Genomic DNA, 25896 nt, shown 5'->3' with positions numbered 1-25896 from the left:
TATGCTCCTTCTCCACTAGCTCTTAATGGCAGCAGTCTCACCTTCACAGCCATCTTCCAACCACAGCTCAGCTATGCTTCTACATAAGCATTTGGTGAAAATCCTACAGCACCTGTATTGCAGACCTGACCTCATCTTGATTAATTTATGAATATTTCAAAATCCACCATGATTAATTCAATAGACCACCTGCATTGCTGCACTCCCCACCACTGTGCATCTCGCCAGGGTCAGCACGTTCCCCTTCTCATTGTCCTTATGCACCTAGATATACACACACACAAAAGACACAGTCACATCTAAAATGACAGGCACTGATCAATGAAAACATCAAAAAATGCTTAAGTACTGTGGAAGAGGTCGCATCAGACTTTGACTGCTGTCACACTTTGGATACTACCTTGAAGACTATGGTCTGCCAGTCGATACTACATTGATTGAGAGGAGACAGGATGAAGAAGAAAATGCAGCTTTTCATTTTTAAACAATTTTGTCCATTTATCAGTTCAGCTCTTAGAAAATGGATAGTTAAAAATTCAAAGCCAACAGCCTAAAGTCTAGACACAGTAAGTACTAAGTCACTTCTTCGTTGCAGGAGACAATTGGATTTAGAAGCAATTCTCCCTAGTGTCCAACTTGCCTGTTGAAATGAAAAGCTACATCTTCCAACATGCAAGTTTTGGAGTTTCAAATAGCTAAAATCTTAACTCCATGTCTGATGTGAATGGCTGTTTCATCTCCGTTAGGCTGGGCTCCTGCAAGCTGATCTTCTAGGGCTTACAATGCTGTCAAGCCTGACCAATTATTCTGCTGGAAATTCTTCCATAGTATTACTCTCTGGATTTGTCTGACTCGTGCTTCTGCCTTTTCCTCAGAATGACATTAATAGCAACTTTCTTCTTGCAACTGACCTGGCCAGTTCCTCAACAGAATTCATACCAATACACTTCTTCTATTAAATAGAAACCAATTAACTCTTTTAAAAGATACTGCCAGGGCATTGGGAAGAAGGGGCTAATTCATGGACAGAGATAGACACCATGATGTTGTCCATTATGACTAAAAGGCCTTTTTTCCCAAAAAAACACCACCCACCCAAGCCTAACAAAGAAGGAAAGTGCATGTTCTATGTTATTTGAATTAAAAGCACACTCAAAATGTCATTCTACAGGATGGTGATTTGTAAACCATAAACTTGCTTGCATTTGGGCTTGCTTCTTCTAAGAAACAAGTTAGGTCTAGTAGAGAAAGCTAGCTGAATTCCCCAGAAAGATAATTCCTGCATTAAGAAGCTTTCCTGTTTGACACATCCCAACAGCAGATAAAAAATTCCCAAGTTATTAATACCGAGGGTCAGATGCTAATCACAGATGAACCACACACTTTGCTCTTATCACAAAAGTATCTTATGTGGCAACCCACTGGAATACACAAGTGAGCTTGGAATTTCACCTTGAAATACCTGTCCTCACCTTGCCCTGTAGAGCCACATGATCCTCTCTCCCCATTGAAATGAAAAAATTTTGGATGTTTTAATCCAAACTGATGCAAGATCCCCCCTTTCTCAAATTTTGGAAAAATTTAAGTGTGAGGCTGTGTCAAAATCCTTCTTGCTAAGAACAGCCAAGCCTATCATCTTTGAAGGGAGTAGTCCCTACCTAACCATTCTCTCTGTCTCAGAATACAGCTGAAGTTTCCATCTTTTTCTATGAGGTTCATGCTCCACCAAAGCCTAGTACGTAGCCTGAGTTTTAGCATTCCTGCAGCCAGACCAGAAACATTTTTCTAGACCCACGAGCTTTTCCAGAATTTATACAACTCAAAGGACCACACTGCAGAGACAGTGAAGCAGAATGAAAACGAGCCAGATGAGGAGCCTAAAGTATCATGGCTACATCAGCTTAAAAATTTAACAGGACAAATGCAGGCACAGTGTCAATAATATGACTAGGCAGCTTTCAGGATCTGCGTTACTCTCGTGCTACAGCATACTCTGTGAACACACCACTTCATTGCAAATAACCTGGAATCTGGCAGTCTTGGGGATGCACTGCACAGCGTCAACACATCTCCAGTGCTGTAATCCTAAAGTGTTCTGGAAAGTTACACAAGAACAAAAGCAGTCAGTAACCTCAGCTAGTAATCTACTTCCAGAGCACCGTCATTACTGCTAGCTGCCAAAAGAACAGGACATCTACCTCCTATCCTGGTCCTCAGTCCTCCCATACACTTAGACAAGTGAGCTGAAAGTCACTACAGAGTATGAAAAAAAAAGAAGAAAAAAAAAAAAAGAAAGAAAAAGACAACATCACCAAAAATAGCAATTAAAAATAAAACAAAAGGTCAGAAAGATAAGAGGGAACCTGATATTTAGAAGCCCAAAACTTTCACCAAATATCTTGCAAAGTTCAGATCGTAACCATAGCAATATCTAAACACTAGATGGAAAAAGCTTCTCTCGAACGTGATCCAAACTACTTTACTCTCACCTCCATGGAAAAGCCAGCAGGACATAAAATTAACTGTGCTGGAGCCAAACATGTTGGCATTCATGAAGGAAACCTCATGGGTCAAACTGGGACAGTCTTAAACTTGTCCCATAAAACCATGTTTGCAAAAGGCTGGTGGGGGAAGCCCAGAGGAGAACTTCTCTTTATCAAGGTTTCTTGTAATTAATAGTATACACTGTCATATTAAACTGACATTAAAAATTCTGTACAACTCAATCTGGGGCTGTACAATTAACTCTGGATCTGCAAGACACACCTGGTTACTATTTAAAATGGGCACTAGGAGGTTAAACATAATGTTCCTTCTTAGAGTTACTTATACTGCCTTAGAATATTATAAGTAAAATTTTAGAACATCTGGTTTTCCTTTCCACTCCCTATGATATCATGTTTTCCAAGCACGTTTGGCAGCTCACTGTAAAGATACAGGCAGACTAAACATACAGGACAATGCAGAGTCAAGATGAAAAGTTCCAAAGCCCTGGATGCCGTGTGTTTCCTATCTCCAAGTTTCAGTTACACAAGTGGTGTAATAAGGGTTTTCCCCCCATTGGTAATTCATGTATTCTTCAACCTTCTTTTTCCTTGAAGAGACGAGATGATATACCATATATCTGCCCTCTAGTGTTTTGGCTGTGTCTTTGTAAGTAATTTTGCATGTATTATGGGATATTCCGAGTCCCTATACAGCAAGATTCAGTTATAAGAAAAAACTATGTTTAACAGGATCAGACTTTGTATGCACTTTTCTTTATCTCACTTCAGGAGATGAGGTTAGCCTTCTATATTCCTTCTGCCTGAAAGAAAAAGAACACCAAACCAAACCACACACACTACAGCCATTGCCTTTTCACGGCTTGGTTTTGTGCCTCCTAGCCTGAAACTGAGGATTTGGACCAAACCAGTTCCAGGACACTGTGTTTCCCATGAATTTATACAGGCTGAAAATAATATAGAAGAGTGGCTGTTATAAAAACTAAAAGCTCCCATTTGATCAATTTCTCCCATATATTTAAACAAATCTTGATGCAATCTTTGCATTTTTTCCTTTTTACTTATTTTATTATTTTTACTGGGTCACATTCAAAACATAGATTAGTCAGCATTAACACACCTTCAAACTTAGCACATACTCACATTTTATTGATGCACAAAAAGGTAGCTGACTCATTTATGCTCACCAGTAAAGGAGCACCAAACTTAAAAAATCCAACATCAGTTTCTTGCTCTAAATCTTAATTTCTCCAGTTTGTAAAAAGACAGTTTGGAAAAGCAAAGAGATGAGTTGGGAATCCTAACATGAAAGAGTCTTTGGTTTATTATTTCACATTTAAAAGCAATTTATATCATCGTAATTATTAAAGTGCACAAAGGAGGAAAAGTACGTATCAGGGAAAAAAAAAATGGCAAAATAATAGTCCCAGTGGTTATACCCTGATTAAAACTTAATGACAAATCAATACAACTATAATTATAACTTTCACCCTGACGCAATTTGGAATAGTTTATATATTTCTATTGATTGGTTAAGACTTTATATAAAACAAATATGAAAAGATCTTGCTTTGTCCTATTTTTATTACAGGTTTGTTGTAGCAAATCTCTAAATCCCTACCTCAATTATTTTACAGCTTAGTTCTCCCATAACACAAGTGGAGAAAAGATAGCAAAAAAGCACAATCTTATATTAGCTGAAAAATGGCTGTTACAACATCACAGCTTCCACACCATAAAGTCAGATTGCCATTTCAATAGCTATTATTATATATTTCTCTTAGAATATGTAATAAATGGCCTTAGAGTAGCAAAAGCCAAGCACATGAGACAGCCCTGAGCAACTCATTTAACTATGCTGCATCTCTGTCAGCATGAAAAGGAAAGCAGTAAGTGCCCGAGTTGTGAGTGTCACAAGACTACAGACCACCTTGGAAAAAAAGGACAACAGGTACTGTAATCATGAAAGGAGTCATCTGTAGGCAACGGTTCTTTGTCTGCTGATGATTAAATTACCCAGTTACAGTTTTCTCACAGAACCCTCAGAGGCCGAGGACATATTCTATAGATAACACACTCATAAAAAAAAAGAGGGATTTTTTTAGAGGATGTTATCACAGAGCACCTCTTCATGAACACTATCACCATTCTACTTGATTCTAAAAGAGTACTTGAGAAGCTTAAAACACCTCTCCGATCTTCTGTTCCATAAGACATTAGGCAAACAAGGAATTCAAGGGCCATGCACTGCTATAGCGGTGAAGAACCTCTCACTGATTTCTAACAGCCTTTAGAGAATTTCCATAGAAATAAGTTCTGTGCATTGCCTTAAGTTAGAAGTCATAACCTGACAGCACAGGCTCAGATCAAGATCAAAAAGAATCCACCTGAGGCAGGAACACAAATGTATCCCACCCAGCCCTAAATCTATCACTTTCTATCTCCTCCTGCATATAACCACTACCAGAGTGGTTAGGAAGTGCTGTATTCACCTATCTTCATGTGCTTGGTATGTTAAGTTCCCTGGCGAAGTCCCACTCAATCTAATCAGTATCATTTTAACAGAAGAATAAAAAAATACTTTGGAATCAAAGCTGAACCCACAAAGAGCAGACAGAGCTGGCCTGCTTCCCATGGGAAGGAGCTAGGCTGTGCTGCTGTAATAGTGAGGCACCTGGTGCTAAGCTAAAATGGCATGGATCTCTCTGCACTCTGGTAGCTTGGCACCAACCTACAAGTAAGCTAAGCCACCACAGGGAGTATAAATACACAGCTACGTGTAATGGAGAGAAAGAAGCCAGTGTCATAAGGCACGAAAAAACTCAGTTAATAAAAGCAGAATGCGGAACCACAGACAAATACACTTTTCTGCCCCACATCATGGGCTAAATTTAAGTTGCAAAAGAGCCAGAAAAGCTAGTTGCATACAGCCCACTTCCTTCCCCCAAGCTTGTGAAGACACAGCAATTCACCCCATTTCATGACTGCAGTGCCAGAAAACACCCAGTGTGACAAACGCAGAAGAAAGGAGGTGGACAGTGCTGGCAGGAACAGCAACGGGACTGTTGACAGCTGAACACCTAGCCCTGAACACTGCCAAGGCACTGTGCCAACTCTGCAGTTAAAACCAAGAGAAGTATCTGGGAAAAAAAGGATTTTGCTTAACCTGGAATGTATTTGATTCAGCTAACCCAAAGCAACCTTGCCCTTGTTATTTGCAAATAATTTCAGTAACAGTTTTTAAAAACAGAACACTCAAGTTTTAGGATAAAGTGTCTTCAGTATTTACCTATAGTTAAGTTTGTGTCTGGATCAGATAGGAATGGTCATCATTTCATCACATCAAGAAGTGTTCTCTCTCAACACTTGCTACAGTCTATTAGCACAGGAAGTTCCTGTTACGGAGCACCATGTACTAGCTCTTCCCAGTGCTAAAACTTCAAGTCTGTGGATCTACAGGTTGTCCAGTCATCCTGGCATTGCATTGGCAATGAAGTGAATGTTATGATCTTAAACTGGAATATAATGTCACTTTCAAATACAGCCTTGATATTTCCTTAATACTGAAAACTTTTTCTTCCCTCCAAAAAAATAAATTAAAAAAAAAAAGATTTCTAAAGAGTGGTGAATTTAACCTGGAAAAGAGCCTAGATATGCCAGATTGGAAAGTCATGAGGGCAAGATGTATTTTGTTGCTTAAATTAAAGAGGTTAATGCTATTTCATTTTTAACTTACAATATAAAACAAACAAACACCTACCCATGCACACACTCAATTTCTGCAAAGTACATGGTGTTAACAAGGCAAGGGCGACCTAGGCATCAAAACAAGTGAGGCTTCTCTTGTGACTTCCCTTAATGATCACATAAAGCAGGGGTCCTCAAACTACAGCCTGTGGGCTGGATACGGCCTCCCAGGGTCCTCAATCTGGCCCCCTGGTATTTACAGAACCCCCCCGCCCCCGCCGGGGGTTGGGGAGGCAAACCAAGCAGCCGCAGATGACTTCCTGCCACCTCATCCATGTGCCGGCCCCCTGTTTAAAAAGTTTGAGGACCCCTGATGTAAAGTGTTCAATAGAATCTGATCCTGATTATTCTGGGTATTGTATAAACCTTGGCAAAACAAGCCATTACTCGCAGCTCCAGAACCTGCTATAAACAAACTAATGGATGTAATGGATATAAAACACAGAAACTTTTCCAAAAAGTGGGGGGCAAGAGTTTTCAAAGAGCTTGTATATAGAAAGTATTTTCATTATTCACATGTATCTTTATCCTGCAATATCCCAATGAAAAAACTAAATTAAGGGCTACAGCTATCAGTGAGATCATGTGAAAAGCTGTCACCAAAATATACAGATGTCCATCTCATGGGGAGAAGCTTCATTACATTACCCATGCCACTTTTCACTGAGACAGGTTTCATCAAGAAAGCATTACCTGTCATTTGGTACGTGAAGTTACACAGCTGCCAGTTGCCCTAACCTGTCATGTCACTTTGTACATCCACTTAGAGAGTCTGTTAAAAAATACAATAAAATATTTTGGTAAAAGGTATTGACTGAATGTGAAAGCATGGAGGGGAGACTTATTAATTAGTTAATACTGCTTCTTACGCATGAAGGTGCACGCATTTCAGATGATGGCACCTACTACTTTACATCTAACATCAGTGTTTACAGCTATTTTTAAAATAAAAATCCATTCCATGACTACCTCACATGAAGTTGAAAGGCTCTAGAAGTCTTTCTTGAATGTTAACACTGATGCATGACGATTACAATGTGAAGGTGTGTTCATGTTTTGGAACAATCCATGCTTCCACTGTCTACTAACTTAGTAAGGTCAGCCAATAGGCCTACTAAGAATTGTACTACTAACTCATTTACTCACTTTGAAACAATCCTTACAAATGCCAACACTTCATTAAAAAAAATAAGTAGTATCTTTCTAAGAACTCTCACAAGTACAAAGATGGTCAACACTCAAAAAAGTAAGATGTGACACCTAACCTTAGTTTTCATAGTTGAATGGTTTCCACTCCTCTCACAAACACACAATATATGAACTTTTTTCTTACCACTTCTCCAAGGGAGGCAGCCACCATGTGTGTTGCTGGAGTCAAGTAAGATGTAGAGTCATGGTGCAGCATGGATTTCACATTCTCATAGGTGATAAAAAATGCAGCAGCTGAAATTCAAGAATACATGCAGTTGTTTAACTGTTCCTCCTTCACAGAACTAGCACAAAAACATTGAGACATGGATTTTGTCACCTATTATTCTGCAACTGTAGTTGAAAACAGGGTATTTTTGCCCCAAAAGAGTACAACAGTACCAACACAATCTGTGAGATAATTCCTTCAGAAGTTCATGCTCCTGGCTCTCAATGGTTAACCTCCCATTAATATCAAAGGTGTCAAGACTTAAGGCCGTATTTAGTAACGAGATAAGGAAAGATGTGTTAATTAGTCATTAATGTCCAGTTTTGAAAAAATGTTATCTTCCATATTCATAGATAGGAAGGGTAGAGAGGTTGTTTGGTTGAATGGTCTTTATTGGGGGGAGGGGGTGGAGGCGGGACAGACACAAATCAGTTGATTAACTGAAAAGAAAAAAAATAAAAATAACTCAAAAATAACCCAGAAATCATCAAGCTACTTGATACAAGTTTGCTAACCTGCAACATGCAAAGCTGTTTCAGTAGCAGTTATTAATAACTTCTTCCTAGTTATCATCCATTTAGTATTTTGCACTTTAGCTCCATAAAAAAATTCTTCCAGGCTTCTGAAGGACTCGTAAAAGTCTTGTCCATGAACAAGAAATGTACAAAACTAAACCGAGCATAGCAACAGAAGCTGTGTTTATTCATTGCAACAGTCAAGTACAAAGGCACTTGCACCTTAAGGGTTATTCCTCCTAAAGATAATTTCAGTTCTTAGTCATACGTTGGAAAAGTAAAACCACAGTTCACATTTTGAAGATGTAAATCCTGAAAAAACTGACATGTCTGGCGGGGGAACAGATTTTAATTGTAAAGAAGGGCTATGTGAATTGCCTTCTGCTAATCAAAAGATGCTTATCATCTCAAAAGGAGATAACAGAGCAGACAAGATAAAGAACTGAATTTTTTATATCACCTTATGAAGGACATCAAAGATCTGAAGGTGTCGGTGGATTTGTCAGCAAAATTCTCCTAACATTCACTACTGACAGGATAGCTTGCTGCTTTTTTACCCCTCCCTACGAAGACAAAATGGACAAAGGAATTAGGAATTTTAGGTGCCTCTTCTCTGCTGGACTACAAAAATTTACTTTTTTAAGGCTTTCAAAGTATTCCTAATGTTTTCTCATTTTAAGTGTTGTAGATGCTTCTAGGGAGAAAGAGATGGGCAGAGCATCCCCAGGGCAATTAGCTCAAAGACCTCCAGTGCTCAGTCACTCTGAATTTTGCTCCATTCCCAAAGCCATGGAAGAATGGGTTGCAACAAAAATGTCCAGGGCAAGCAAGACTCAAGTCCTCTTTGGCAGTGGGAGATGCTTCAGGGTGCACCTATGAGTAAGGACAGGCTTATATCCGGGAACACTTCCAAGGAGTAAGGGTTACTTTTCAGATTAAACATGCAACAGCCTTCATTCTAGGCTCGCTCAAAGGTTTGTTCAATAACATACAATTCTACAAACTGCTTTTCACAGCTGGACATGGACTCACAGAATCCAAACAGTCACCTGCAGCAGAGGAAGCTACAGGCATGACTGTCCTAAACTACTTAAGTTCCCAGTTAAAGACAAAGCACAATCCAAAGAAAATTTACCATTTGGAAAGGATCCTATAGCAGTGGAAGGGACACCAGCATAGATCCCACGAAAGCCACCAGCCTTCCTAAATCCTTGAGGACTCTGCAGTCTTGTTTTTACAGTGTCCAAGGGAAAAAGGATCAAGTCAACACAGACACCAGCAACTCCACCAGCCTTCAAGACAAAACCATGGAGTAAAGTGCATTAATAGTCATAGGAGTGAAGCTGTGGTGCTTATGCGAGTAACTGAGGCATGCCTAAACCAAAGTACTACTGACCCTATCCTTTCTGAGGTCGAATTATAAACTAATAGTCTTACACAGACCTCAATAGCTTCTATAGCTATAAAGATGCTTCAACAAAAGAGAGAAAGCAATAGATATTGCAACTTTGAAACCATTTTTAAGGTAGTGTCAAAACAATCTCAGTGTTTTGAATGGCATAAGCAAAGCAATGCAACACTTAGCCACTACACATAAAAACAAGACAGTGAATGTCATTTATCAAGATGACACAGCACAAAATGACCAACACCTCCAGGAAGTTGTGTGATAAGATCAGGTAAACACAGAAGAAACTCTGCTTCCCCCTTAAGCATCTCTAGAAAGCACATGCACATTTCTCTAGCAAACTTCTTTATTTAAAGTGTTACCCTCCCCTTTCCTTTGTTGAACAAAGCCCAAACTAAAACGGCTTTAATTTCTTTTGCTGACAAAAGTCTACAGGAAAAAAAGTCATATTAAATAAAGATGTTTTCGAAGTCATAAAGAAAAGGGGAAGGTTTTTAGCCAAAGCAATTCTTAAAACCAAACTTAAAAAAAAGGGTTTGACTCAAGCTCAATCTTTTCCATTGTCTATGTTTCTAGATGACTTTGTTTTTCTAGATGACAGGAGGAGGAGACTGAGATAGAAAAACTCATTTCACAAACAGAAAAATAATCAGTATTTAGTATTAATCCATTATGAGGCATTACTTAGATGCACCGTTAATCAGAATGGAAAACTTAGTTTGAAGTCTATTTCACAGAAAGCAGTGCACAAGAAACACACAAGAAATGCACAAGGAACAGCTGCAGATTCTTAACTCTGCCTGAAAACAAATCACATGTGTGTTACCATTGTTTTTTTCAGGGCCAACAGAGGATTCAGAGAGGTGTTCACTATCTACTACTAAAGTTTTAACCAATAAGTTAATTACTCTTTTAATCTAGTTGGCTATTTTGCATGCATTGATTTTTTTTTTCACTCCTTTCATCAAAATCCTTATCTGCTCACAATAACATTGATCAGATTTAATCTAGCCATCTGTTAAAACATGAATCAAAGTTACTAATTGCTTCTTTAGTTTTCAAAGTTCTGTATCTTAAATGTCATTTAAATTCATGAAGCAGCTCACAGAGCACCTGCCAGAGGGCGAAAATACCTGCGTGCTCAGGCCACCTGCAGAAAATAGCAGTGATTTTTAGATAAGACAACTAAAAGGCACCTTCTCCCCCACCTTTCAGTTACAACAGCATTATGAGAAGTCAAAGAGTTGAAAAACCTTTACCCGGAGTGGGACGTAGCAGTTAAAGCTTACTCCACCAAAACGATTAAACAAAATTAGGCCCGAAGGCAGCTGCACCCAACCGTGCCCCGGCGGCCCTGGGCCCGCAGCTCTCCTCACAGCCACGACTTCCCACACAGCGCCGGGAGCCAGCGCCGGATACCCGCAGGGCAGTCCCTAGCTACGGAGACCACGGGCTTTTACCCCCTTGTATGTGACGCTGTTTGAGAGCACACGTCGAAAAGAAGCTTTTAGGGCGGGAAATGCTGCGCAAAGCGCCGCCAGGCCACGGCCCCCATATGCCCGCCCGGCGGCGGCCGGCGAAGCCATGAGGGGACGAACCAAGGCGCGCTCCCGCCGGCACCCGAGGCCGCCGCGTCGCCGTGGCAACGGGCAGGCCCGTGCCCGCTCACTCACCGCCAAGGCCGCCCAGGACTCCCGCGGCTCCATGCAGGAGTGGCGATACCGGGCGGCGACACGGCGTAGCACAGTCAGACCGCCCCCACCGCGGGACGGGACTAGACGCCCCGCTGCAGCCGCGTCCCGGGCGGGAAGAAGGGCGCAGCCATGTTGCTGCCCCTGGCCCGCGGTCAGGCGGGAGCGGGTTGTCACTGCGCCTGTGCCGGCGGCCGCGCATGCGCAGGGCGGGCAGCGACGGCGGTGCCCGGCAGCGTCACCCGTCCTGCTGAGGGAGCGGGACCCTCGGCCCCGCACACAGGGGTTGCCTGTCTAAGGGCCAAAGCAGCCATCAGCTGTCAGTAAGCGCTGATTAGTTATTACATAGTAGTGATCTGTAGATCTGGTTTCGCTTCAGAAAAGGAGGGAAGTGGCGCTTCCTTCAGCCCGGGCTCCTGCGCTGCCACTGGGCCCGGGCGGCCCTGAGGCGTGGGTGGCCGCCATGCTTCCAGCCGCCAGCGACTGGGATCTGTTCTGAAAGCAGATCCACTGGAAAAAATATGACATTTTTAGGTGAGAACATTTGTGAAGTCAGTTGAGGTTTTTCCTCAATCGATACCTGCGGCGCAGACGCCCTGGTTTTGGTATGTCCTGCTGACACCATCCTGCACAGACTTTCCGTGGGCCATTCCTACAAAGAGCAGATTGGAGCAAGGCATAGCTCTGAGGAGATGTGCTGGCTCTCCCTGGAAGGGAAGATGCCATTTGTCACTCCCATGAGAAACGCTTTTGTGTTTTGCATTTGTGTCTTGCTGAGGCGTCTCCACAAAGGGCATTCAAATCAGCAGTGGTTTCCAAAGTTGCAGAGAGGGTTTTGGCACAGAGTCCTCTCATAATCCTAACCCAGCAGGAAACTACACTTGAAATTATAGGATACGGAGAAGGGGTAAATGTTGGAAAGCACCATTGTGCACACAGAACCAGAAAATAAGCAGGCTTCAAGATGCCCTTGGCTACAAGCACATCACCTGGGATGACTTTTGGGCCTAGCAGCCAAGGATGTGACGATGCCTCACATTCTCAGCATCAATAACCACCTACAAGCAGCTCAGCTCCTCTTCATCAAATTGCTCAGGGTTTTTGCAGGTGGGAAGCACCATGCTGTCCTGTCCTGTACCATCTGCCTGCAGCAGCATCGTGATTGACATCAAAGAGTTGCCAGCTTCAGCAAATTTATTACAGCTCTCCTGCAGTGCTGTGGGTTTTTTTCCTGAACTGCCTCAGTCCCCAGAGACAGGCAATGTTAGTCTTCATTTCATTTAGTTTTCATTTTCATTTGAGTGAAAAACTCAAAGCTCTGCAGGCAAAAATAGAAAGAGCCTGAATGTATTGTATCTCTCAACCTCCTTTGAACGAAGGCAGCTCCTTGGTTTTCTGGTCCTAACTTAACATTTTTACAATAATCTGGTGGATTATCAGTACTTTGTTTTAGTTTAGGCTTTGTTGTGTTTATCAAGGATCACTTCTTGGTTTCATATCAGGACATGAACAAACAAGTGAACTCCTTTGACATCACTAGCACACCTGTTTGCAGTATGGCTGTCTGACCCTGTTTTCCTCCAAAGCCCACAATGCGTGTGAAGCTTAAGGCAGGCCAGTTTGCTGTCCTAGGAATTAATTCCTGGAAACTTTGATTCTGATCCCTGGAAGAAGCAGAAGCCACCAGCAGAAGCCACCATTACATATTTCAGCTGTAATATAGCAAAGACTGGACTGTGAGCAGTTATTATAGTAACACCCAGCAGAGTACCTGGCTTTCTGAAAGAACCCTGCTATTCAGACAGAAATAAAAACGATCTGAAATCTACCATTTCCAGCTGGTGTTCTGGTAAGTGGCTAAATAAACACAATAGCTGAAAGTTCCTCAGTTTCAAGGTTCACATCTGTCATTAAATTAGGTACTTTGGAGCGATATTGAGGGAAAAATCAGACATCTGCAGTAAATGAAGCATGCTTTTAGAGTTACTGCTATCCCCATACGACCCAGTGATGGCAGCACTTAAAATGAGACCTTATTCCCCATGTGTGCCCAGGAGGTTTCTTGATGTAAAGGTTCTTGGGGTCATAGCGAGCATTTTTCACATTGTTCAGTGCAAAGCTTTCAGATACACTCTGAGGCAGCGACTCTTTTATTTATCACCTTCTGTCAGGACAACTGCTGCTGCATCAGAGGGGTCATAACCTCCCATTCTTCCAAGCCACTGTCCCGTCTTAAATGACCAAGTTCTGCTTAATGCCGCAGGCCAAACATTAATCTTTGTGCTAAGTCCTTCAATGGACTCCCTCTGAGCTTGCAGAGTAAGTTGAGTGAAGAGAGATCTGCTTTCTCATGTCCTTTCTTCCTTGTGCAAAAACACTGTGGGTGCTTCCCAGAATCTACACTGCAAGTGAAGAAAATGGGCTGAGCAGAAAAATCTAGCACAGGCAAAGGAAGTGTCAGTCTGCACCTGAGCGATGGGTGTTTGTAGTCCCATACCTTCACTCAACCTTGTTTTCAGCTCATTCATGGTCGTGCGGCTTCTCCCAAGCCTGCTTTCAGCTGTAGCTGAAGCTTGGGAACTGGTGGGCAAGCTGGGGAGGCTGAGGAACAGCCACACAATGCTTTTCCCAGGCACTGCGTGTGCAATACCCTGTAGCAGAGAAGAGAATAGACAGTTTTCTGTCCCTGCCAGAGCTGACTCAGCCAGCACTGGAGCAGCTTGGTGGCCACCAGGTTTTTCCTCAGCCCCTCCTTCCACCTCCTTTTTCATTCCTTGCTCCTCTCTTTCTTTGCCCTTCCTTGCCCATGGCTGCAGGCTGGTAGGAGTGCTTTTACAAATGACCATTATGCCTACAGCACCTCACCTGCTTTCCTCAGCCTTTGCAGCACATAAAAGCCTTGGCAAGAGATGAAAAGCCTTTTAATTATAGTGTGATAAAGAACATATTGCATCTATGGATGCACTGAGTGGGATATGAGCTGCCAACAACAGCAATCCTCTAGCTTATACTCTGGAAAAAAGAGAGGTTGTAGGGAACAAACATGAGCCACTGATGGGTCTTCTTTGTCAGGGCTACTTAAGCACCATTTTGAATCAATTTCATATTGTTAATCCTTTCACTGATACAACTATGTACACATATAAAAATGCTGATATATGTATATCTGTATATATGTATGCATGGCTATATGCTTGTTTGTGTGTATTTCCTCCCTCAGTCTCAAGCTGCTATAGCATATCTGACACCAGCAGCAGAAGATATATTGATCTGGTCATAGCATATTAAGGCTGCTGAAGAGCAGATGTTAAAAACAGACTTCTTGGCATATATCTGCCCCTGGCGGTATCAGTTGCACACATGTTCCCGTTTATTTATTAAAGCAATTGCTCTTCTCATTCTGTTTATTATCTTTCTCCTGGGCAATGCAGGCACATCAGAGCCAGCCCCTTCCAGTCAGTCAGCCCTTCTTGGACCGTCATTTTTTCTTCAGCTCGGACAACACCCTGCATCTCTTCCTTCCTGAGAAACTGGGTCTGTCCCACTGTTCTTAAAAGCAGATGGAAATTTATCAGCTGCAATAATTTATCCTGGCATAAATATAGTGAAAATAAAGACTCAGGGAGCCCTTTAGCCCTTTAATTTGATACTGTGCAGGTACAGAATGGGGCCAGAGGGTCATCTGAAGGGGGAGTTTCAATAATAAGGCCACATACAGGATCCAAGAGGTTGTGATGCACCACAGGAGCACATCGTGGCAGAGGAGGCCTGTTAATTGAAAAACAAGGAACAAAACATAATCCTTTGGCCATAAAAATCTTGTTTGTCCCATTTTATTACAAACAGCTGCAGAACTGTGAAATTAGTGCAGAGCCAAGGGCCTTTCCTGAGATCACATCAGTGTATAGGGGAGCGGGTGGCTCCATGCATTGGAAAAGTGTGACACTGGTCCTTCTCCAGGAGACAGGATTGTCACCAGCCTCCTTAAACACCTGATACGCACATGCTAAGGTGAGGGCTTCTGCCATACTCTTGCAGAAGCACAGGCTTCTTTATTCTGCAGTTTATTTTTGACTGGGATAGGGCAGCAATGTTCTTGGCCATAGCTTCACTGTAGTAAATCCAAGAGGTCCCCTGACACCAAGTGACCTGGAGCGCTTGCGCAAGGAAGCTGAGTCCTGTGCTCAGGACTTACCACCAGGACTGGTACTTGCCTCTAGCAGCCACCACATTGCCTGGTGCCCCATAGCCCCTCTGCATGCTCAGTAGCTGTGCTGCAGACCTCTACCCACTTCCCTGGCTGTTGCATGTGCTTCTGGAGCTGCCTCCTTCAGAAAAATGAAAATTATTATCCTAATATCTAGCCAGCAGTGGACAGCTGGACCTGGACAGGCAGCAGTTTTTCCAGCGTCTCTTCATTTTGTCTCCCTTTTGTTGCCTTAACCCTCCTGCAGACTACAGGGAAGGCTGATTTAATGTGGATTTTAGATCATTTCTTGCCACTCAGACACCATAAGCTCCCCCTCATGCTTACGGTAGTGTTCCCTGTTCTTAAAAAATCTGGCAGGTTTTAGAAATTTTGCTGAAATACTAATTGCAGTAAATTTTTATGGAAACAGATGGAGGAATGAGACAGCCAGAAATTTAATAACTCCTTTGAGTACTTAGCAGCAGAAACACTAGTCCCCGAATTCATTAAGGAAAAAAGTGATTAATGAAGATATAGATTCTGCATAATGATAGAAAACCTTAAACTGTACGGATTTCTGATGCTTCTCATTTATTCTGCCTTATTGGCTGCCTGGACAATTGAAGATGAAAGGTCTGGGAGAGACAGAAAACATGCATTTTAACTACTGGCTAAAGTAGGTGAAATAACGATCCAGTGGCAATGTAGTGACCTTTTCCATGTGAACACATCTTCCAGAGACTCTGCAGTTAGTCTTACAGCACAGCTGAGTTAATCTAATATTTCCATTTAGCATGTAAGAGAAATGGAGGAAAATCTTAATTACACTTGCATTTGTGGTTGTAGTCCAAACCCCTGACACTGGAATCACTCACATCTGTTCTCAGCTCATTTCATGGGCTGATGCAATGACTTAGTTGACTCAGGAAGCAGAGTTAAGAAGTTTGCAGCAGGATGGCCCTAAGCTGTCCAGACGGTTGTGCATTTCTAAATGGTCCCAGAGGAGCATCCCTGACATTCCTGCAGAGTGGCTGGAACTGGGACACTGGGGTCCTTCAGTCACCAAATTGCTTGAGTTATTCTGGTGATTTAGTGCTTTCCTCTGTTTAAAAAAGAGGATTAACAGACCTGGTCTCTTCCAAAGGCTACAGGCAGTGTTAATGAAACATGGGATGGGTTGTCCCCTCCTAGGAGGAGGAGTGGACGCAGCATTAATGCTGCACCCACCATCCCTCCCCTTCCAAACAGTATTGACCAACAGCAGACCAAGGCCATCCTGGTGGATGACCAGCATGACCCCTTGGGCTATTTCACTGGACCTTTGTAATAAAAGGCTTAATTAAAATTGGATTTCCTTGAATTTCATGGTTTTGGAGAGCTGAACATTGACCCCTCCCTGTTCCACAGGGATGGATGAATCCTTCATCCCAATGCTGTGGACCAGCACTGCCCTGCAGCAATGGTGAGCCTGGCTCCTGGGAGAGGTGTGTGGCTCCAGCTCAAGGACAACCCTTACCTCCACTGTTCAGCTCCATCAGCCTTCTGGCTTAAATAAATTGCAATATTTTCTGTACAGACAAGGAGTAATACTTTAGAAAATTAGTTCATTGCCAGATGTTTGCTCAGCTCAGAGTTTTTATCAGCTAAATTCATTCTCCAGCTCCCAGGGAGCATGGCTGATGGGAAGTGCTTGCAATGACATGTAGAGCAGCCACCGTGGCTGAAACGATCCACCTATTGGGAAATGCCAATCAGGTGACTGACTGAAGAAAGGAACTTAAGGGTTTATTTGAACAGCTGAACTTCAGCATGTAAACTACAGCTATTTTTTAAATGTAAACTGTAAAAATAATAGTTTGCTTTAAAAAAAAATGTGCTGTGCATTTGGTGCTGTGTACTTGATAATAATTAATTTTTACTATCATTTAATTCAAGGAAAAAATCTTTCTCAAACTGTTTTGACTACTCAGAGAAGGACAAAGAACAAAAGTACATCATAGGGACAGGGAGCAGAAGGATGAAGGGAGTACAGACTCTTCTAAGGACTAAGTGCTAGGGCACATGTTGCTTGCACATCCCATTTTGCCACCACTGCACACTGCCGGCTATGTCCTGTAAGACTACATGAGGTTCCTGCTGCTTCATTTTCAAATTCTTCAGGGCCAGGGACAGCAGTGGAGTGGATGAAGGCGACTGCCTCATGGAGAGTTTGATCCCTAAATCCAAAACAGAGACAGGCTGTGTATGCTTCCCTGACCCTAAGGAGTAGTTCAACAGTGAGGAATGAAGGCTGCCTAAACTCAGTCTTCCTTTTCCATGTTCTAGTAACTGAGTCATCGATTGCAAGTCAAACCCACAATGATACCCCTGGGGGAAGGTGAAACAGCAGCTCCAGAAGAGCAGGGAATGGAGCTTTGTCCACACCCAGCTCCATTTGGCAGATTGACCATGTGCCACGGGTGCCTGCTCACAAATCCCAGACTACACAGTGTTATTTGTATGGGTGAGTGGCTTTGAAAACTTGGTAGCTCCACTACTCTTTCCAGAAGACTCACCATGCCTCCAGCAAGCTGAGGTCTCTGGGAGGACACACGTAGCTCTTCCACTGTCTGAGGACCCATGGGCCAGCATTGCCCAGCTGAGCTAGCAGTGCCCTGCATACGCAGCTCTCCTCCTCACTGCTGTGCTGTGGCTCATCACTTTAGCTGTCAAAATGCTGCTGTTAACTGACAAAGGGACAAAAGCAGCTGCGCTACTCAAGGACTGGGTATTTTGAAGGACTGCAGCTGCATGAGGCTTTCAGCCAGCACCACCAGCATTTGAGTGGTCTATCAGAAGAAACTAAGAGAGACAGAGTTGTGGGTAGCAAGTTTAAAAACACAAGACCTGCAAAAGCTGCAGACATCCATGCACTGAAAGAGGTTGGAAAGCTTTGCCTAAATGTCTTGAGGGACTTGGTGGGAGGGCCTATACTGCTGTTGGAAGCTCAGCTGAACTTTTACATTAGAGAAGCATCAGTTCGGCACAGATTACACCTCAGCCTGGACAAGTGCAAACCCCATCTGTACACAATGCTTGATTTTTTTATTATAATCAAGCACAAGAAGTGACTAAAACTATTGTGGGCCTACATGTTGGGCTAAAGTATTAGTAGTCAAATGATGCTATGATTACAGTGATAGAAAAGTGAGATAAAGCAGGATCCTGAGAGCCTCAGTAGTGCCTAAACATTTTCAGGTTCATAAATGCTGTTGACTGCAGAGACTTAACCTTCTTGAGCATTTCAGACTATCCCTAGAGGCACCTATGTGCATCTGTAGATACCCAAACCCCTGCACCATTGCTGTAATAGCCACTGAATCCAGCAGCCAAGCCCAAGCTTGACAGTCAGGAGATGATCTGCCATTACAAAAAGATGTTGGTTTATCCCAATAGTGCATGAAACCCCTGGGCAGCCACGCTACTGCTCTTCTGCATGAGGCTCCCACTGCCTTCTCCCTCTGTGCACCTCAGTCTTTACTGAGATACTTCAGTCTCATCTCAGTCCTGGATGTGAGACATCTTCCATGTTTTCTTTGATGTTGTGGAGCACAACCCTTTGGTGAGAGGCAGCCGAGAGGTCCTTCCCAGGAACAGCGGAAAGAGGCTGATGACAAGAAAGTCTTGTTCACCTTCCTGCAGCTTTCCAGGGCCCTCTTCCTTTTCCTTCTGTTTTGTAGCAAGAGAGACTTGCCAGCTCCTCTCCTCTCAGTAGGATTATCGGAGCTGGCTTCCGATGTGAAGTTTCCCAACAGTGAAAGTTTCTGATGATTTCTTCATATCATACCATCATGAGGCACATTGCCATTCCCAGCTGATAACCTATCATTAGTATTCTGTTGCAGAAAAGCCATTATCTAAGGGAAACACAAAAGCATGGGAACACAGGCTGTTTGTACATGGGGAAGGAGAAGCATATGACATGTGAATTTGCCAGACGTTACCACTCTGAATCTTACTAAAATATGCCCTTTACTGACCACGACTGCTTTATGTGTATGTGGAAGGAGTTGGAAGATAAGAGGCATTTTTACTAACAGCGCTGTAATGGCCTAAGTAGGCAGCCTGGGAGAAATTCCCTGACACAGCATCACAATTTCTTGAAAATATACAGGCTGTTGACCTGGGTTTTCTGTAGTCCTGACCACTGCTTCATTTGACAGTATCCTTCCTTTGCATCTGTTTGGACTGGAACTGTTTTCCAGAAAATTATACTAGCTCCCAATATGTACATTTGGTTTATAAAGGGACCTGACTTTTGTCCAGCTCAAATGATGTCTCAAGGCATGTTTTAATGCTCTTCTGACACTGTCTTGTGTTTGTCTAGTTGGAAATACTCCAGGTGATTCAAAAATTACAGAGTGCTTCTTAAATCTATTCTGTATATATTTCACATATTTTAATTTTAGAGGAGACTGTTCCAATTCTCCATTCTGCCCTTTCCTCAGCCCCTCCCGTCTCGCACCTAGAAGCGCTTTGGGGCATGCTGTTGGGATTGAGAGGTGTAGGAGAACTTGAGCTCAGCCTGCATGCACTTTGATCTGGCTTGGTCCACACTAGGTTGGATGCAGAAGACTAAGAGCCGCATCAGGTCCTCCACAGTCACTCCTAAGGCTGTACTATTCTGTGCACAGCATATGAGCAACAGGTAGGGAGAATTAACGTCAGTCCATCCTCCTCCATTTTCCGTCCCAGGCTTAGCGATGCTCTCCAAAAATGGTTCACATCTACCAATGGTCCAGATCTATGAGTCTTCTTTTAATGCAGCTGCAAGTTCAGCTCTCTCTTCCAGACAAGCTAACTCCTCTGCAGAGCATCCACCCTTCTGGTACAGGCAGGGCCCATGCAGCTGCCTGCAAGCGAGATGTGCCTGCTTGGAGATGCCAAGAGAGCCCTGCATTCAGCTTCCAACTCAAGCACCTCCAGGGCAGATATTGCAGCTGCCAGACCTCCAGCATCCAAGTCTCTTTTCTTTCTGCAGGGGAAAGTCTGAATCTCCCATGCCAAGACTTGAGCCCAAGCTCTTCTGAAGTCTGCAAAGCCAGAGAGTGCCCTTAAGTGGTGCCTGTTTATTCCTTATTGCCTTTTGTTCTTTACAGGAAACAATATGGGGAGGCTGTGCCAGAAATACAGATATTGTAATTATTAATTTTATTATTATGGAGTATGCACAGGAGCTTAATATTTTTAAACCAGGTCAGCTCTGTACCCTGCAGTGCCTCAATTTGGAAGTTCACACTTGAAAGGAGAGGGAATTGCATCCATACTCATCATCTGTCCTTGTCAGCAGGCACAGGGCTGCACTGATGAGCTCTAATCACACACGTGAGTCCAAAACAGGGAGAGGCAGCATTTCTTTGTGCACAGAATAATCAACTCTGAGTTAAATGTAGTGCTTTAAAGTGATTTGTATCCATTCTCACCCCCAGCTTCTCAGTCTAATTAACTCCTCTAATAGAATTAATCAGCACACTAAATATGAGACTCGCTAACGACTAAAAAAAACATACCACTATCTATTCCAAAATACAATTACACTGACAAACTCAATTACATGCCTCAGTCGCTTCTGAAATTACTTGCTGATATTGGCCTGCACACAGTTTAAGTTTCATTGTTGAAAGAAATCATAAACACTTTCTAAGTCGTACAATGTTTACAGAAATACACAGAAGCACAGCTTTTATTACCCATGTGGCAAAATTAATTTGACACATTGAAAGCAAATGAATAGAGCTGGAGGACTCTATTCAGGCAGTATTCTTCCCACTGATACAATTTACACTGGGGGAACATCTGACACATTAACCTTATTAGACTCTGATGTAGGTAAATAGCATTTCAAAGGGAGGGAGGAGGGATCTGAATCAAAATCTTTTCTGCATTTGAATGGGAAACATCAATTTCTGCATTTTGAACTGTTCATTTAGTACAAAACTCTCTTTCACTTAGTAGGTTTTTTGCACTGAAATCAGGAAAAAATTTACAGCAAGGGCAGTCCACAATATGCAATTATGGTCTTGGCTTTAGTCTTTTAAGTCTGTGGTAAACTCTTCAGCTGAAAATAAACTCCAATCAGATTTGATTATGCAAGTTTAGCTTAATTTGCAAATCAAAAGAGGAAGAAAAATGCTACTTTTTTTTAATAGCCCAAGTTTATCAAAGTTCATCTTGATGTGAAGATACAGAGAGAGGCTTCCTGAACTTTTTCTTTGTCTGGTTATAGGCAACACCTGCTTCTCAGTTTAATTTCTTTTCACACTGTTATACCAGTCAAACAGTAATATTCCTAACCTAAGGAGTAGAGCTGCTCTTGCTTGCCGTTGGCCACAAGTAGATAAAGATTCAAGCTCCAGGCTTGCAAAGCGTGTGTTGAATTTGAAACACCCATATCCTACTGCAAGCAACAACCTCCTATGCTTAGCAAGAGTTTACACCTTGCAGAACCAGTACCTGTTGAGCCTAAAAATTACAGTGGCACTTGCCTAGTAGGGATTTCTCATCTCAGTAGAGTAGGTTACTGAAGGAACTAAGGATTGCTCAAAACTTACTTGAAAAAGAGAGGCCAGCATTTTGAGATGTGCTCCAGGGAGGCAATGAACATCCTGCTGGGTCTCGCTTTCTGCTGAATCTGAGGGAGACCTGGGACCTATCAAAGGAAGGAGGGACCAGGAGTCCCACTTTTAACCAGAACATTAGAGGTGTTAGACGTTTCGAGACCTAATACCAGCTCCACTGGCTCTTTTCTTCTGGCACTGGGATGATGGTGGAAGTTGTGTGTGTACCTACATGTTTGAACAGACTGATCCCACATGCTGTGCTTTGTTGATGTCCATCCCTCCGGGCTCCCCCATCCCCTGCTCTAAAACAGAGGAGAAACCAAAACATTGGAAAGGAAGATTGTTAAATGCAAAATGGTGATTGGCCTGTATTAGTGAGAAAGACTTTCTCCTTCCATTTCCCTTAAAAGCTATTGATGATTGTTGTATGCTGGGACAGTAACATTTTAGGGCAGGGGTCCTCAAACTTTTTAAACAGGGGGACGGCGCAGGGATGAAGTGGCAGGAAGTCACCTGCGGCTGCTTGGTTCGCCCCCAACCCCCGGGGGGGGTGGGCAGGGGGTTTCTGTAAATACCGGGGGCCGGATTGAGAACCCTGGGGGGCCGTATCCAGCCTGCAGGCCATAGTTTGAGGACCCCTGCTTTAGGGGATGAACAACAGAAGAGGAAGGGATCTCCAGAGGAACCAGTCCCACATCTTCTGGGGAATGTTTGTCATGCTTTGGCTTTTGTACATACCCATTTATTTCACAGCATTCCAGTGATCCATATCCTGCTTTACTCCCCTTCCTGCCAGAGCTCCCTTCATGTGCAGCCTGCCAATTCACACCCATCTACTACCTATTGCTCCCTTCCTCTGCTTCAGATATCTAAAGGTGGCAAAGTCTTTAACCAGATTTTATTCTAATCGACATGTTTGCAGCCCCATAACCACTCCTATTAGAAGTGCTTGACCACATAGCTTCACCACAACTGAAGATGCACGTTGGGATAAAGACAAATCAATGGTATGAAACTGAGGCCTCAAGCAAAGAGCTTCTTTTGCTGGAGCTCAAGAAGAAGACTCACTTTGTGAAAAAATATATTTTATACTTTAATCAGAGGAATATCATACATCAAACTGAAGCCTTTCAGGAAGATTGGAAGTAGGTAGCTAGTCCACATCCAGGCACCTTCTTTATTAATTCTACACATTTCTGCAGTCACCAGTGATGCATTAGGTGACACTTGCAAAGGATTACAGATCTGATACAATATTAGATAAAAATTACAAGTGAGAAGCTATTTTACTGCTATTTATTTTCATCAGCTAAGCATCGCTCTCCTAAATGCCATTTTAGTTTGGTCGATATTGGCTTTTCAGGCTGCTGAGAAGTTTTGTAATTCTTTTATGTTTGTAGCTTATGTATAGAAATCAATACTGGTTTGCAATTTGCTGAAACTTAAATGGTCATGTTAGGAGTAACACATGCCTGATTTCTCCTTGCATTCTATTCCCAGTCCCCTAGCAGAGTCAGAATTGGATTCACTTCTCAGTCAGCCTATGATGTCTAATAATTAAAACCGGTTATTTCCACATCCCACACACATTTTTTAACCTCACACTGAAATATAACTGAACAAAGCAAGCAAGGAAGACTCACAGCCATATTCCTAACATCACTGCTGTCAAAGGGAGTCCTTTCTTTGATTCAGGGAAAGCGGGAAGAAGCTCCATCCCCAGCCAGCACATCTAAAATAGCCTGAACATTGGTCAGTGGGTCATGAAGCCAACTAAGTCTCTTCTGCTTCAGTGCTGCTATTGAATTCTTCTGTTCTTGAAAGTTTAATATCATATGTTGATTTTATTTTTCATAAATATATCTGCAGTAACTGTAAAAAAAACCTTAAAAATTCTGACTTTTCAGGGGAAGAGAAGCAAGTGAAAGGGAAGTGTTGGGGCCTGGCTGTGGAAGATACAAGCTAGTTTCTAGCCCAGTTCCTTCAAAGAATAGGCTTATTGGATCCCTAACAAAAAATGCAAGTCAGCAAGTATTTAATGATTTACACAAAGTAGAATATGCCAGCGCAAACACACATGATAAAATTACCGTGGCTTCATGGGCCACAGTCTGTTAATTTCAAATGTGAAATACAACAGCTTCACATAATGGCCTACAAGCTAGGACACTTGCTTGTAGGACACATGGTCTCAGCTGACACTTGTTTATACATCTGCTCCAAACTAAGGAGAAAGGAGGGGAACCCAACAAAAACCCCCAAACACCAATGTGTTTTCTACATCCCATTGTCTCCAATCATTATTGAGATACCTAGGGACTGGGCTTATCTTTTAATCAAAATTTGTGCTCACACCATCAGTAATAGGGATTTCACTCACTTTCAGGTGGGATCAGTAAGGGTTAACTGCAAAATTATCAGACTCGAGATCTCCTTTTCTGGAAATCAGCTAGGAATTTGTTGCCAGCTTCTGAACTTAACTGCAGAAAGTTCAGCTTTGGATAATGTTTCCACATCACAAGCGAATCACCTCAAATCTTGTGTTACAAGGAGCAAACCATACTGAAACAGACGTGATTTACTGTTACTGCAGTGTCAAACATCCACTGGAGTGTTTCTGGACTGAGACTACCATCTAGTGTCTTGATTACAGACTGCAGCTTCTTTAGACGGGGAAAAAAATGTACAATTTGCTTGTTTGCTCATTTTTATAATTAATTATAAATAATCTCATGATACACATGTACAGATAGAAGAGACACTGAAGGCTATGCAATGCCATCTTACTTTCCCACTTGAATTAGAATAGAGAAGTCAACTAGGCTTATGATCTTGGAAAAAATGCACTGAGCTGTTACTCTATTATTAATAATAGACTAAAAATAACTATTAATAATACCTCTCACAGGAAGCCTAAGTGATATGTTTGGTCCAGTAAAATTGACAACACATTAATGCTTTTATTAGTACAGCTGGGATAGTCAACTGGCACAAGAAGCATGGAATTTCAGTGCCTCACAGGGCATCTCTTGCTGCCTTGGGGCTTAGGAGCATCTTCAGCTCTCCTTGGAGAAGCTCACGATACAGCTCTGCTGGACCAGCCACAGAATGGTCAGTGTTGGGAGAGACCTCTAGAGACCATCTTGTCCAACTCCGTTAGAGCAGGTTCACCTAGATCGGGTTGCCAGAGTCACATCCTGGCAGGTTTTGAATGTTTGCAGAGAAGGAAACTCCACAGCCTCTCTGGGCAGCTTGTGGCAGTGCCCTGTCATCCTCAGGGCAAATAAGTTCTTCCTCATATTCAGAAAGAGCTGTTTGTGCTCATCGATCCTTGTCCTGTTGCAGGGCACTACTGAAAAGAACCTGGCACCATCCTCTTGACACTCACCCTTAAGATATTTGCAGAGATGGATAAGATCCCCTCCCAGTCTTCTCCAGACTAAACAGACCCAGCCCTCTCAGCCTTTCCTCATAAGGGAGATGCTCCAGTCCCATCGTCATCTTTGTAGTCCCCTGCTGGACCCTCTCCTGTAACTCCTGGTCTCCCTTGAACTGGAGAACCTAGAACCAGACCCAGCACTCCAGATGCAGCCTCACCAGGGCAGAGTAGAGGGAGAGGACCTGCTGGCCACGCTGCTCCTAATGCACCCCAGGATCCCATTGGCCTTCCTAGTCACACACTGCTGGCCCGTGGGCAACTTGCTGTCCCAGATCACTAGGACAACTGTCAACCAGCACTCCCAGGTCCTCCTCTGCAGAGCTGCCTTCCAGCAGGTCAGCCCCCCTAGCCTGTGCTGATGCACTGGGTTGTATCTTCCTAGGTGCA

General features: G+C 42.9%; 1 protein-coding gene across 4 annotated transcripts in view; it reads right to left on the bottom strand.

Annotated features, from left to right (window-relative positions):
• The window catches only part of SLC25A26 (solute carrier family 25 member 26), a 125990-nt gene extending 103379 nt beyond the window's left edge, over positions 1–22611 (bottom strand). The window contains exons 1-3 of one of the 4 annotated variants that reach the window (XM_080382881.1): positions 11265–11432; positions 9319–9475; positions 7585–7694 (exon numbers count right to left, since the gene is read on the bottom strand). In XM_080382881.1, coding sequence (XP_080239007.1) covers positions 7585–7694; positions 9319–9475; positions 11265–11297 — 300 coding nt within the window. In that variant the 5' untranslated portion in view covers positions 11298–11432. Of the gene's footprint in view, positions 1–7584; positions 7695–8643; positions 8747–9318; positions 9476–11264 lie in introns of those variants that run through there. The other 3 variants (XM_080382883.1, XR_013927445.1, XM_080382882.1) reach the window with 3 other exon arrangements.
• Positions 22612–25896: the final 3285 nt, after the last annotated feature.

The sequence above is a fragment of the Falco punctatus genome (genome assembly GCF_963210335.1).
Source record: "Falco punctatus genome assembly, chromosome: 4".
NCBI classification, from domain to species: Eukaryota; Metazoa; Chordata; class Aves; order Falconiformes; family Falconidae; genus Falco; species Falco punctatus.
This window is presented reverse-complemented; position numbering and strand designations above follow the sequence as displayed.